The sequence below is a fragment of the Moschus berezovskii genome, chromosome 10 (genome assembly GCF_049115385.1).
Source record: "Moschus berezovskii isolate FMDL1 chromosome 10, NW_MosBer_1.0, whole genome shotgun sequence".
NCBI classification, from domain to species: Eukaryota; Metazoa; Chordata; class Mammalia; order Artiodactyla; family Moschidae; genus Moschus; species Moschus berezovskii.
The window spans coordinates 47944731-47960230 of NC_142469.1; the positions used below are offsets into that span (position 1 = coordinate 47944731).

A 15500-nucleotide genomic window follows, 5' to 3' on the forward strand; every position below is an offset into this window, starting at 1 on the left:
TGTCATTTCCTTTTCCAGGGGATCTTCCTGACCCACAGATTGAAACAGATTGAATCCTGCTTGGCAGGTGGATTTTTACCCTTTAGTCACCTGGGAGCTATGTTTAGTATGCTGTTGCTGCTGCTGCTGCTAAGTCGCTTCAGTTGTGTCCGACTCTGTGTGACCCCATAGACGGAAGCCCACCAGGCTCCCCCGTCCCTGGGATTCTCCAGGCAAGAACACTGGAGTGGGTTGCCTCTGTTTATTTAGCTTTTAATTTTAGTTATCGTATAGAAGTTCAATTTGGTTCTTTTGTAGTTTTGCTGTTATTTTTATAGTTTTCTGTTCTCCAGAGATATTTTCAAACTTGTCTTTTATATCTTTATATAGAATATCAGGGTTGCTTTTATGATCTCAGTCTGATCATTGAAATATCTTAAGTATTTCTAGAGTTTGATTGCTGTGTGTTTTTATTGCCCATTCTTGCTTGGTTCCTTGCTTTCTTCTGTGTTTGAGCTGTGTTATTCATTGACTTCGAAAAATTATTTGGGGGATTTCTTTGAGACCTTTCTCCAGTGATGATTTGAGTTTGTTTTTTCAGGTAATCTGGGAGCATTGCCAGACTGGGTAATTTTTAAACTAAATTCACAGCCTAAAGTTTTCTTGGTGACCCAAGTTTTGTGAATTTGGGCTGCAAACCTATGTGAACTCTGGCTTGTGGCAATATCTTCCCAGGGATTCTGCACACCTCCTCCCCACTGTGTCAAGGCAACCTTCCTGAGAGTCAGGTGTGGGCGTGGTGAAACAGGACAAGTTTACAGCTTCTTACCCTTACCCAGAGGCTTTAACCCTTTGGGTGAACCCTGGGATCTATGGCAATTCCAAGGCCTAGATTTCACCTGCATTTGGGCCCAATTATTCTTTATATTATATATTGTTAGCCCCTCCTACTTTTACTAATCTTACATTTTATTCATTGTTAGTAGTTGTTTTCAGTTGATCCAAATAGCATAGTTTTCTATATTCCCAGAAACAAAGCTCCAGAGAAATTTAGGATGCCACATTTCTTCTAATCAACATTCAAAATATGGCACTGACACTGGTTTTATCTCAAACTCTTTGTTTTCAAAAGTGGTCTAATGCAAGGTACATCAACAACATTATGAGTTGAAAGATTACTTAGAAACCAACAACCCGGACTTCCCTGGAAATCCAGTGGTTAAGACTCCATGCTTCCACTGCAGGGGGCATGGGTTCAATCTCTGGTCAGGAGAACTAAGATCCCGCAAGCTGTGTGGTACAGCCAAAAATAAATAAATAAATCCAACAACCCTATCCTCATTTAGGGCTTCCCAGGTGGTGCTAGTGGTAAAGAACCTGCCTGCCAATGCAGGAGACGTAAGAGATGCAAGTTCTATCCCTGGATTGGGAAGATCCCCTGGAGAAGCGCATGGCAATCCACTCCAGAATTCTTGCCTGGAGAATCCCATGGACAGAGGAGTCTGACAGGCTACAGTCCATAGGGTCGCAACGAGTTGGACATGACTGAAGCAACTTAGCACGCACACACCCTCATTTAATGGCTTCGGAAGATGAAGCCCAGAGGTATTGAGTGGTTTCCTCAGAGTCCCATGTGAATTGGGGGCAGGACCAGGATTAGAACTCCAGCCTCTCTGAGTCCTGTGTTCTCTTCACTCCCCTGCAGTTTATGGGTAACACGAAATCATGTCAGGTCTCAGTGTCCATTTCCCAGATGAGGAAATGTGGATGCTCAGCTTCTTTTCATGTCTTCTCCCAGAAGTTCCACATAGAACCTATCTTGTGGTATTTTGCAGTTTTACTGCTTGAGTAGTGAGGAGGAATATTTAGAATCTTAGGGACAAGAGAGTCTTCCTCTAAGTTAACTAAATGAAGCAACAAGTAAAATGTGAATGTTTTAAACTAATGTAATAGAAATACATTATCAAAACAAGTTTATGTGAATAAATCTAGAAGTTATCTTTGCTTTTGCATTTTCTCTCTCCATCACCTTAATTTCAATTCCAAAATACACCTGAATCCAACCAGTTCTGTCTTCACTGCTTTTACGCTAGTTCAGCCACCTGTGCCTCTTGCCTGCACCATATGATAACCTCCTCACTAGCGCTCTTTTCTCTATTTTTGTACTCCCCATCGATTCTCTGTACAGCAGCCATACTTAACTTCATAAAATAAAAGCTAGGATGTGTCTTTCTCTGCTTAAAATGCTCTAATTGTTTCCATACCTCTTAGAATAAAATCCAAACTCTTTAATCTGACTGTATTTATTTACTCAGGCTGCTATAACAAAGGGCCACAAACAGTGTGGCTTGAAACAGGAGTTCTGGAGGCTAGAAGTCCAAAATCAAGATATTGGCAGGGACATGCTCTCTCTGGAGGTTCTAGTGGTTCTGAAGGTTCTTGACTCTTCTGAGCTTCTAGTGGTTGCCTGCAGTCCTTGGTGTTCCTCGATTGTAGATCTGTCACTCCAATCTCTGCCTCCATTGCCATATGGCATTCTCCCTGTGTGTCTGTGTTCAGATTTCCCTCTTCTTATAAGGACACAAGTCATTGGTATTGAGGCCCACTCTAACCCAGTGTGGCCTCATCTTAACTTGATTACATCTGCAAAGACCCTATTTCCCAGTCAGGTCCCATTCACAGGTCCTGGGGCTTAGGACTTGAACATGTCTTCTTGAGGGGACAGGATTCAGTCTACGCACTGACCTAGAAAGTCCTCATGATTGGGCCCTGACCACCTGCCTAACCTTGTCTTGCAGCCTTCTGCCCTGCTTATGATTCCAGCCACCCTGGCTTCCTTGTCCTTTGAAGAAACCAAGCTTCAGGAGGTTTACACTGACCATTCTGTCTACTTGGAAAGTTTTTTCCCCAGGCTCCCTCTTGTTATTCAGATCTTGAAGTAGGTGTCACTTCCTTATCAGCCTACCCCAGTCACCTGGTTCCCTTTTATCACATCACCATATTTTACCTCTCAGAGTAGTACTTATCACAATGTGACATTTTTGTTGTATGTTTCTTGTTTCCTCCTACTATGATATTAGCTCATCAAGAACAATGACTTTATCTCCCACATTCATAGCTGTATCCTCAGCACCTAGAACAGTTCCTTGCACACAGTAGGTGCTCAATGAATATTTGTTGAGTGAATGACTACCTCATGGAATGAATTTTTTTCCCTTTTCAGACTTAACTTAAATGATGCAACCTGGAAAGAGCAGCTCCTGCCTAAGCAATACTTAGGGACCATTGCAAAATGTATTGGGAACATGTTTCCTAAAGGGGATCATGTGCAAGTTGTAAGGTGAGAGGGTGGGTCTTCAAAGATTGGGGAGATACGGTCCCAAGTGGGTAGGTGTAGAAAATGTAGATGGGTCCTGGGAGGAAGATGGACAATTCCCTTTCCTGCTGTGGCTACAGGAACAGGAAACTTGGAACTCATTTGTATTTCTGGAATTTCTAATAATAAAAGTATAATATCAGCAGCAATAATGATAATAAATGTTTACCGAGTTCTCACTTTGCACTGCTGCTGCTGCTAAGTCACTTCAGTCATGTCCGACTCTGTGCAACCCCATAGACGGCAGCCCACTAGGCTCCTCTGTCCCTGGGATTCTCCAGGCAAGAACACTGGAGTGGGTTGCTATTTCCTTCTCCAGTGCATGAAAGTGAAAAGTGAAAGTGAAGTCGCTCAGTTGTGTCCGACTCTTAGCGACCCCATGGACTGCAGCCCACTAGGCTTCTCCGCCCATGGGATTTTCCAGGCAAGAGTACTGGAGTGGGGTGCCATTGCCTTCTCCGCACTTTGCACTAGCCCTGTACTAAATGTTTATACTTCATTCTTACCACGTCCTTGTGAGAAGGTATCATCCTTACCTTACAGGTGAGAAAAGGCAGACTCTGAAGGCTGAGTAACAAGACTTAGGACAGCGTTAGTGAGTGACTGAGTTGGGTTTTGAACCAGATCCAAAAGCTAGTGCCCCCACTGTATGTGCCCACGGCTATCCTGAACTTAATTATCTGTGGCTGTGCTGGGTCTTCTTTGCTGTGTGTGGGCTTTCTCTAGTATGGCATGCGGGGGGTGGGTACTCTCTAGTTGCAGTGCATGGGCTTCTCATTGTGGTGACTTTTCTTGTGGCAGAGCACAAGGTCCAGAGTGCATGGTCTTCTGTAGTTATGTCAGTTGTTTGCCCCATGGCATGTGGGACCTTCCCAGACCAGGGATCCAACCCATGTACCCAGAATTGGCAGGTAAATTCTTAACCACTGGACTACCAAGGAAGTCCCTGAACTTATTTTTAAGTTTTGCTCTGTTGTTTCATCTTCTGCTGATATACAGGCAATGCTAATTGCTCAGTCATGTCCACCTGTTTGCGACCCCATGGACTATAGCTCGTCAGACTCTTCTGTCCACGTAAATCTCCAGGTAAGAATATGTAGTGAGTTTGCCATTCCCTTCTCCAGGGGATCTTCCCGACCCAGGGATTGAAGCCGGGTTTCCTGCATTGTGGGCAGATTCTTTACCATCTGAGTCACCAAGGAAGCCTCTACACATGTGTATACTCCCCAAATCACATTGCATATCCTTCATTTACCTACCTCTTGTTGTCAATCTAACAAATACTGTTTAGTTAGTAACCTGTTGCTGCCACACTTGCATATTTCTAGAAAAATACTTGAATTTTACATTCTGACCCCTTCTGCTTTAGCGTGCCCTGGCCACACATCTCAGTTTGTAAATGAATCCCTTCCCAGCTGTTGTCAGTGATTTTCTATAGCAAATGTCTTAGAGAAGGTCTTCTGCTGAAGACAGAGGGAACAAGAAACTTTCCAGGCCCTTCCTTTGGATCTGTGAATGGAAAAGAAAGATGAGCCACTCCCAGATTCCCCAGCCCCTTTGGTGGAGGCTCCAGCTGGCAGGGGCCGCCTCTACCCTTCTGCTTCATCACTTCACTCTACTTTAACACAGTAAAGTACAGCCACTGGCAACCAAGCCCTGGATGAGGAATTGCCACACCCATTTGATTATGGTTTTGAATTTCAGGTAAAGGTGCCAGCGCTGACAGCATCTGTATGGGGCTGTTGGCTTTGAAGGCCAAGGGTTAGTTCTTGTATGTCAGAGCAAGGCGTCCTGGGCAGCAAATCTTCTTCCAGTCTTATGCTGCCAAGAAAGAGGCCTCTTCTTCTTCCTTCCTTTTTGTTTTACCCAGTTTATCCTGCCAGACTCTGTTTTTAAGATTTTTAAAAGAAACTATTTTTTAGAATAGTTTTAGATTTAGAGAAGAGTTGCAAAGATACAAAGGATTCTCATATGCCAGTTACCTATTTCCCCCTATTGTTAACATCTTACATTATTGTGTTATATTTGTCACAGCTAGTGAATTAATAGTAATACATTATTGTTAAATAATATCACTATCTTAATGAGTGATCTGTTACAGAATTCATCCAGGATACCTCATCACATATTCAGTCATCATGTCTCCTCTGGGCTGTGACAGTTTCTTAGACTTTTGAAGTTTCTGATGACATTGGCAGTTTTGAGGAGTATTGGTCATATATTCTGTAAGGGCTTCCCTAGTGGCTCAGATGGTAAAGAATCTGCCTGCAATGAGGGAGACCTGGGTTCAATCCCTGGGTTGGGAAGATCCCTTGAAGAAGAGAAAGGCAACCCACTCCAGTATTCTTGCCTGGAGAATCCCATGGACAGAGGAACCTGATGGGCTACAGTCCATGGGGTTGCAAAGAGTCGGACACAACTGAGTGACTAACACTTTCATTCTATGAAATATTCTGCAATTTGGGCTTGTTTGAAGTTTATCCCATGATTAGATTGGGATTATGGGTTTTGGGAAAAGGGATCTCACAAGTAAGGTGTCATTATCATCATGTCTTATCAAGGGTGCGTACTATTGACATGGTTTATCACTGTGGATGGCGATCTGGCTTCCCTAACTGAGGTGGTGTTTGACCGGGTTATCTCCTGTACAGATACTTTTTTCCCCATTTCCATACTGTCCTCTTTGGAAGGAAGTCACTGTGCGTGGCCCACACTCAGGAATGAGGAGCTATGCTCCACAATAAAATACTTAGAATTTTTATACATGGGAGATTTGTCTATTCTCCCCATGTATTTAGTCAGTCATTCGTTTATGTGAGTACGGAGTCATGGATATTCACTATAGACTTCTTTTTTTTTTTTTTTTTACTACTTTCTTTATCTGTTGCTCTTATTTCTCCTGGTTTGACCATTGAAACTTTCAGATGATTCCTGTGTCCCTGTGACCTACCTCTTTCATTGTTTGTGTATGTAGGTGGTTTTTTAATTTAGTACTTTCCTACGTTTGGGCACAGTAAGATCATCCAGGCTCATCTTGTATGTTTCCTGCCCTAGCCCTAGAATCAGCCATTTCTCCAAGGATACCTGGTTCCTTTGATTGAAGAATGGTATTAGAAATCAAGATAGCAGCATTTAGTTTTATTTTATCCATTAAAAAACAAAACAGGCCTTTAAAAAAGAAAGCAGCAGTGAAAAGCAGTCTGGATCAGGGTTGAAACATAGGTCAGCTGTGAAGAGGTGAAGTAACTGACTTACTCATATTTTTAGGGTGGAGAACTGAAATTAGAAACTTGTCTGTTGAAGCGTGGTACAAAGAGTGATTTGTTGGTATTGATCCATCACCCAGTCATCTCTCCCTTAATCCATAAAAGCAAATTTCAGCTCCTCATTTGTGATTTCAAGTGAGTGACGTTCAAGGTGGCTGCTTGTCACTACCAAAGAATGCACTCATCTGCACTCTTAGGCTCCACTGCAGGAAACAAACCCTGAGAAGCATTTGGAAGACCAGCTCCTGCTCTCTCTGCCAGCAGGATCCAGTGCACTCTGTGAGCAGAAAGCTCAGCAGAGTAGACAGAGCTTCAGGGCTGCTCACTGGCTGGCTGGCTGGAAAGCCCTGTCACAGGAACCTCAGGAGCACAGGGGCCCAGGCCGGGGACTGACCCCACCCTGCATCCTGCCCTCAGGAGGCTTACAGGCTCCAACTCTTCACACCTCTGTGTGTCTCACACCCGCTGCCTGACACAGTCGTTTCCTGGGCGGCTCCACTGTAAGGACGGGGTGCAGAGCTCAGCTCTGGGTGTGATCCAAACTTGAATCTTGATCATGAACTTGAATCTGAAGTTCAGCTTCCAAAGCAGCACAGTAGAAAGGTGTGGAAGCATGATGGTGTAGCAGCGGTTAACTGAGCCCAGGAATGAGCCTGGGAAGGTGTAGGGACCATCTCCAGATTTTTCACTGATTCCATGGGTTCTCTCTTGCAGCTTAAGTCTCGGGTTCTCATGACGCCTTTAGCCCTGTCTCCTCCACGGAGCACACCGGAGCCCGACCTCAGCTCCATCCCTCAGGATGCAGCCACCGTACCCAGCTTGGCTGCCTCACAGGCTCTCACAGGTAGGTCAGGTGAATGAACTCCAAGGCTGTGATGACTTGCCCACCAGCTAAAGTTCTTTTGTGAACTAGAGAGCCACCACTGAGATGGCTCAAATGAAGGATTTAATGTGTGTTAGCTGGACAACACATAGGATGACCAAATTCTCTGAGAATATCTATTTATATATGTCTCACAGCCTGAATTATTTGCAATTGGTTTTCAGTGCACCTTGAATTCAGCTGGTTGCTGTGGGTGGGTGGGCACTAGAAAGAGTGGTTGGTGGCCCGGCTTCTCTTCAGAGACAGGTTAACTTTGTGCCAATAGCGAGCCTGCTCACATCGGAGAGTTTCTGTCCCTGTGTTTGTGCTTCCAGATCTCCTAAGGATCCTAATGTCTTCCAGTCCCACCAAGTGTTGTCCAGTCCAGTCAGGGTAGAGCTCTGCCCAGTCTCTCTGATGGGGTGTCCACCAGTGGACCGACGATTCATCCCAAGAATAACAGCAATAGGATGGTCTCTTTCTCTCTCTCATACACACACACACACACACACACACACACACACACACAGATCCCTCTCATCACAAACCACCCCCAGCCCCATCCCACTTAAATTCTTTGGTGCCCTCCCCATACTGTTAGGTAAAAACCAAACTTTGCAGTATAGCCTACCAGGCCCTGCTCTAGTCTTTAGGGCCCACCATAGGATCATTGCATATTCTCTCTCCTCTTTCTGGAATGATCTTTCCTCTGGTCACCCTCCCTGGTATCTCAGCTCAGGTAGTGGTGGCGGTTCAGTTGCTCAGTCGTGTCCAACTCTTGCCACCCCATGGACTGCAGCCCATCAGCCTCCTCTGTCCATGGAATTTTCTGAGCAAGGATACTGGAGTGGGTAGCCATTTCGTACTCCAGGGGATCTTCCCAACTCAAGGATGGAACCCAGGTCTCCCACACTGCAGGCAGATTCTTTACAATCTGAGGCACCAGAGATGCCCCATTTCAGCTCAGGTACTTCCCTCAAAAAAGCCTTCACTGACTTTCCTGCCAGGGTTCCCAGGAAGAGCTCTTCTAGCCCCTGCCTAGTGTTTCTGCAGCCAAGGTCCTACATCACTTCCTGCAGTTCTCTGAGTAGATCTATCTCCCCTGCTGGGCCCTATGCTCTCTGAAGCCAGGGATCCTGTAGATTTGGTTCACCATTTTCTCTGTAGGGCCTAGCACACTACTGCTTGGCATGAAGGTCCCTTATCATTTTGGTTTTACTGAATCATTTGGGCTTAGTAGGGGAGAAGGCAACCTGGTAGAGTGAAAAGAGCACACAGGTCATGACATCAGAAAGACATGAGTTCAAATCCCTGTTGCACCACTAATTATACTTTCTGAGCAGCCACTTTACCACTTTTTACCTCAGTTTCTTCATTACCAACAAAGTATAATATTTAGTTCTCAGGTTTATTTTGAGAATCAAACAAGATAAAGTATATACAATGCCTGGACTATATAGTAGCTGCTCAGTTAAAATTAATTTTTAACCCTTCCAAAATTCTTTTGGTTTCCTTTTAAAGTCCCTCTTCAACACTCCTCTGCACTAGTGGCCCCCAAGGTAAGATGCTCAAACCTGGGAGGGGACATGGGGAAACATAAGAGGAGTCATTAACCTGTGGAAGAAAATTGGTACCTACTATTAATATTTCTTTTTATATCACCCTTTAAATTTTTCTCTTTTTTGGTTGCATTTCAAATGTATGCAATACATTAATATGGTTGAGAAACTCTATAACCTATAAATAAATAAACACATTTGGGGACACATGCTCAAAAGTTTTTTTTACCAGTATGATGTATTTAAAACTTCAGGGAGGACTCCCCTGGTGATCCAGTGGTTAAGAATCCACCTGCCAATGCAAGGAACACATGTTCAATCCCTGGTCCAGGAAGATCCCACATGGGGCAACTAAGCCTGTGTGCCACAACTACTGAACCCATGCTCTAGAACCCATGCTCTGCAACAAGATAAGCCACCACAATGGGCAAGCCAGCATACTGAAACTGGAGGGTAGCCTGTGTGCAGCAACAAAGACCCAGCACAACCAAAAATAAATGCAATTTTAAAAGAAAAAAATTTTAAAAATAACCTTAAAACTACAGGGGCTTTTGGTTGGGCTCACCTGAATGGACTACTGAGTGTTCATTATCCCTGAGACTGTTGATAGAATTCTCTTTAGAACTTCATTGAATATATAGTCTTTGGAGTAATTAGCATCATGTTGATTTTTTTTTTTTTTAACTGAAGGTTAACAACAACAGCAATGGCAAATGCCAAACATTATGTATAGCCTAAGAGCTTCTTGGGAGGAGGGAAGTTTTTTTTTTTTGTTTTTTTTCAACTGGAAGATAATTGCTTTACAATGTTGTGTTGGTTTCTGCCCCACAACATGAATCAGACATAAGTATGCATCTGTCTCCTCCCTCTTGAACCTCTCTCCCACTTCCCACTCCATCCCAACCCTTTAGGTCATCACTGAGCATCAGGCTGAGCTCCCTGTGTTATACAGCAACTTCCCACCAGCTATCTATTTTACATATGGTAATGCATATGTTTCAGTACTACTCTCTCAGTTTGCCCAGAGGGAAGATTTTATATGTGTATATTCCCAGCATAGAAATACATTTATACAGACGGTCCATAACTGTCTACGATTCAGATTTGAATACATTGGAGGGGACACACCTGTCTGTCTCTTCCCAACCAGGAGGCTGTCTTCAGAGCAAGCCCTAGCAGTTGGAAGTGATTGACTCTTGTCTCCTTTACTTGTCAAGTTGGGAAGAATTGGTGCCACTTTGGCCTTTTCAGGTTTCCCAAGGCCAGGGCCAAGGGGACGTAGCCGAGGCGTCCCGCCTCCACCCCACCCCTGCCCCACATACAGGCCACTCCAGGCCTGATGTGCTTTGCTGCTGAGGGCTTTGTGGGTCTGTTTCCACAGTCTGCCTCTACATCAACAAGCAAGCCAATGCAGGGCCATACCTGGAGAGGAGGAAGGTGCAGCAGCTCCCTGAGCACTTCGGGCCCGAGCGGCCGTCAGCAGTCCTGCAGCAGGCTGTGCAAGCGTGCATCGACTGTGCCCACCAGCAGAAGCTGGTCTTCTCCCTGGTCAAGCAGGGCTACGGTGGCGAGATGGTGTCAGGTAAGGCCCTGGAGTGGGCTGTATGAGGAGGGCAATGCAGGAGACCCCGGTTCAGTTCCTGGGTTGGGAAGATCCCCTGGAAAAGGGATAGGCTTCCCGCTCCAGTATTCTTGGGCTTCCCTGGTATCTCAGACAGTAAAGGATCCACCTGCAATGCAGGATACCTGGGTTTAATCCCTGGGTTGGGAAGAGCCCCTGAAGGAGGGCATGGCAACCCACTCCAGTATTCTTGCCCGGAGAATCTCCACGGACAGAGGAACCTAGCAAGCTGCAGTCCATGGGGTCGCAAAGAGTCAGACACTACTGAGTGACTAAGCATGGCATCCATGGGTATCTCCAAAGAGGAAAGCAGCTGAATCAGGCTTGGGGGACTGTGGCTGGGGACTCTGGCCAGGGTCTCTCCCCATCTGCTGGGCTCCAGGGGCCTTAAATGAGCCTGTGTGCCAAAGGGGTTTGAGGAGAAGAGGCTCCTGGACCTGGGTAAGAAGACTGGACATCTGAATTCTCTCCCTTGACTTGTCCCTTTCTCCCATCTCCACTTTCAGTTCATCAATAAATCTTACTGTTCCAACTTCAAAATACATTCAGAATCCAGCCACTTTTCATGACCCACAGTAACCACTCTGGTTACTTCCAAATCTGAGCCAGATCATGTCCTTCCTCTGCTCCAAATCCTCAACAGCTCTCATGTCACTCCCAGAAAAAGCTCACATCCTTACAAGGGCTCCCAGGCCCCATGTGACCTGGCTCTGGTCACTTCTCTCTCTTATTTTTTTGGTCTCTTCTCTTAAGTCCCCCACTTGAATCTGGCCACAGTGGCTTCCTTCTTATGTCCTCCAACCATGCTCCTCCTGCCTCAGGACCTTTGCACCTGCTGTTCTCTCTTTCTGGAATGTTCTTTCTCCAACTGTCCATGTGACTTGCTCCTAGAATTCCTTCAGATTTATACTCAAATGTCACCTTCTCAAAAACCCATTTCCTGACTACCCTGTCTGACATATCAACCCTTGTCACTATTTATTCTCCCTTCCTCCATTTCATTCCTTTTTCATAGCACTTGTCACTGTGCAGGGAAGTGGGGAAAGTTCATGGTCTCAATCTATCTCACAGGATATGTTTTTGTTTGTATTTAACAAGAGCTCAATCCCACCTCCCATTGTTAGCACACTCCTCCAGTTTCCACCCTGACTGAACAGCATCCAGAGGGAGGGGAAGTTGTCACCACAAGGCAGAGGCAGACTTCGGAGCTCTGACCCCTTCAGCTGTTCCCCTGACAGAGACTCTGTCTTCTCCACGTGTGCAGTGGTTGTCACCACCTGCCCGTAAGCCCTGGGAGCTCCAGACCTTTGCAAGATGCTTTCAATCCAAGAGGACAGCCTGGTGTCTTCTCTGGCCCAGCATCACAGACACAGCCTCCACATCCCAGGCAAAAGGGAGATAACTTTCCAGTCACAGGGCAGTACAGGTGACCCTGCTGGCTGCCTAAGAGAGGATTTGAGAGAGGGGCCTCTAATGTGGCTGTGTCCTGCAAAACCAAACATGAGTGTTTTACTGAACTCCAGGTCAATCCCCAGGGCTTGCAGGTGGGGAGATTTTGCAGCACAGCTTTACCAGCTCATTCTGACTCAGCCCTCCTTCTGGAGCTCCCTCTGAGAAGGAAGCTGGGTCTGTCTTGCTGGTAACTGATTAAAACAGAACTTGGCAAGGTCTGGGTGCATGTGTCTGACCCAGGGTGACTTCTAAGAGACTCCAGCAGATGCAGGCAGAAGAGAGGAGGAAGAAGAACTGCACCAAGAGGGGCCCAAGAGGAGAGTCCCACTGTCAGACCTCTGAGGGCTCCTTGGCTGTTCTTTGCTGATCTGAGAGCCAGGTTCTCAAACCTGGACTGCTCTCTGAGGTTGAAAGCCTTGTCCTTTTCCTGGCTAAACAGCGGAGCTCAAGACACAGACCAGTGATCAGAGAAAGCTCTTCCTGTGCTCTGTGCCCCTCCCTCTTGAGTAAATCCCGTCCAGGTTCTTTGTGGCCCTGCCCTCTGGGCTGGGAGAGCAGACCCGTAACTCTCTGGTCTGCTGCTCAGCCCTTCTGTGGCCTCAGGGGCCTCGGCACTGGCGAGGAGGTTCTGCAGAACCTGGCACCAATGCCGGAGCAGGCAGAGCCCTGCCAAGTTTCCCTTGGCCGAGGGATTCCCAGGAAGGCCAGAGTGGAGTGCCTGGTCTTGGAGAATGTAGTGGCACTGAGGAGCCTCCTCCTTGAGGTTGTGAAGCAGCACAGTGGTCTTCCACATTTCTGGTGGTGACGTGGAAGCCCAGCAAGATGACGATTGCTCCAAGGTGATTTAGGGAGGGGCTGAAGAAGAAAGACCCATACTCCCCGACTCTCCACCTAGAACCTGAGCCTTCAGACACTGCTTTTTAAACATCCTCATGGGCACAACATGTAGAAAATGGTGACACTAGTGCGGGCATCGTGGACCCGAAGAACTCAAACTGCCATGGTTGGGCCTTGGGCCGCCCCAGAGGCTGAGGGAATCCATGTCACAGTACCATAGCCCATTCCCAGCACACCTGTTGGGATGCTCTGCCTTAGCCATGTTCTCCCAGAGGGGTAGCTATTGTGATCTCACATATTACACGTCTGCTTCCAGGAGGTGGGATTTTCCCACTGTGTGAGATTCCAGGAATCTCTGGGAATGTGTACACACTGATCTAAGGCACAGGCCTGATGCCCCAGACCCTCCTGCTATGTGGTCAGTCTCCATCTCACCTAGCCTCTTAAGGTATGGGAGGTGAGCAGCAGTGCCCGCCCCACCCTCCTCCCCAAGAGGGAATTTCCAGCATGTCCCAGAGGTCAAGATCCTCCTTACTGAGCACCTTGGCAGCTTTTTGCTGACTCTCCCAGTCAGAGTCATTATTATGGAGTATTAAAGTGACAGGCAAATGCCACTTAGAGGCCACAGGAGCTGGAAAAAACACTCCAGGCCTTCTCAGTTTCCTCATCTACATTATGGGATCATAACCTTCTTTCCACTGTCTTCACAGGACAGTCAGACAGCATAAATGAGGTGATAGGCATGAAAGCTCTTGTTAAATTATAAAAAGTTACAGAAAAGAAATGATTCTTTTTATTTCTAATTTGAATGGGGGGTGTGTGTGTGAGTTTATTTTTCAGTTCTGAAATCAAAGTTGCTCTGGTCTCCCTGTCCCAGCCCTTGCGGTGTGCTAGCCTTTGGGAGCTAGAGTATTAAAGTCCAGGCTGCCTTCCACATGTGGGCACTGAGGGCAGAGTCTGGGGGAGGAGGGGAGCAGAATGTCCTGCTGGGGATCTTCTCATGTGTTCCCCACACTGGAGCTGCTGTGTGAGCTTCATGTGGCAACAGAGTTCCCTGAGGAGGATTACACAAAGAAACAAGTTCTCAGCTGGAGGAACTGGGTGTTTCTTCAAAATTCTGGTAACCCTAGAGAAATTGAGTGTGATCTAGCATCATCATGGAGAGAACACCGTTGGAGTTCTTTTATAAAGACTCCTCCCCAGAAGGCTGAATGAACCCTGAACACTGGATTAGAGTTGGACACCTCAGTATGAACTCAGTTTTATTTGAATATACACATATATATAGATCTGGGCTTCCCTGGTGGCACGATGAATCTGCTTGCAGTGCAGGAGATATGCAGGAGACATGGGTTCAATCCCTGGGTTGGGAAGATACCCTGGATGAGGGCATGGCAACCCACTCCAGTACTCTTGCTGGGAAAATCCGGTGGACAGAGGAGCCTGGCAGGCTACGGTCCATAGGGTTGCAAAGAGTTACAGACTACTGAGGGGACTGAACACACACTTGCATGCACACACACACATCTAGATACAGACATTTATCAGGACCCACCTTTGATCCAAGTCTATTTATCTAGAGTTGCTTAAAAAATGAGGGTGTGTCATAGGGATGCAGGAGTTTATCTGCAAGCTCCCAAAATATAAAAATTGGAATAATTTAGCAATAAAATAAATAACATAGTATTGGACAATCCGCAGTATAAAATAAATATATTGAGTCTGCTCTGATATTGATGAATAAACAAATAAATAAGTGGAGGAGAAGGGACAAGTCTTCCTTATGGGAGAATTTCAGATTATATAGGGACTGTTCCCTCTTCAGAAGGGAGAGCTTAATCCCTCCATTGCCCCTGAATGTGGGTAGGACCGTGATACTTATTTCCCAGGAACAGAATATGAAGAATACAGTGGAGACACATAGCAAACACTTTCTTGGCCAGGAGATGAAGGTTAACATCCCAGGGATGTCATGTGTCTATCTGATGCAAGGAGAAGGGCACTTTGCCTCGGTAGTCTTCCTCCTCAAAAACGCATGTGAAAGTGAGTGTTAGTTGCTCACTCGTGTCGAACACTTTGCGACCCCCTGGAGTGTAGCCCACCAGCCTCCTCTGTCCATGGAATTCTCCCGGCAAGAATACTGGAGTGGGTTGCCATTTTTTTTCTCTAGGGGATCTTCCCAATCCAGGGATCGAATCACAGTCTCCTGCATTGCAGGTGGATTCTTTACTGTCTGAGCCATCAGGGAAGCTCCCCAAAAACTATAACCCCAGTCGATTCACGAGAAAAATGTCAAACAAACCAAATTGAGGAATATTTTACAAAATACGTGATCAGTACTCCTCAAGATTGTCAAGATCATGAAAACCAAGAAAAGACTGAGGAACAGTCACAAACCCTAGGATACCGAATTCACACAACAGGTACAGCCAATGTGATCTCCTGAATGAGATCCTGGAACTGAAACAGGATGTTAGTGAAAAAACAGGTGAAATCCAAATAAAACTTAGTTAAAAGCACAGCAGAACTGACCACACCAAGACCTGTT

At 46.1% G+C, this 15500-nt stretch overlaps 1 protein-coding gene across 11 annotated transcripts in view; it reads left to right on the forward strand.

The window, feature by feature from the left end:
* SCML4 (Scm polycomb group protein like 4) overlaps positions 1–15500 on the forward strand; it is a 108136-nt gene that overhangs the window by 61128 nt on the left and 31508 nt on the right. For 6 of the 11 annotated variants that reach the window (XM_088840661.1, XM_088840659.1, XM_088840665.1 and 3 more), the window contains 3 exons: positions 4355–4441; positions 7336–7465; positions 10424–10624. In XM_088840661.1, the coding sequence (XP_088696787.1) occupies positions 4355–4441; positions 7336–7465; positions 10424–10624 (418 nt within the window). Of the gene's footprint in view, positions 1–4354; positions 4442–7333; positions 7466–7818; positions 10027–10423; positions 10625–15500 lie in introns of those variants that run through there. The other 5 variants (XM_088840667.1, XM_088840666.1, XM_088840660.1 and 2 more) reach the window with 3 other exon arrangements.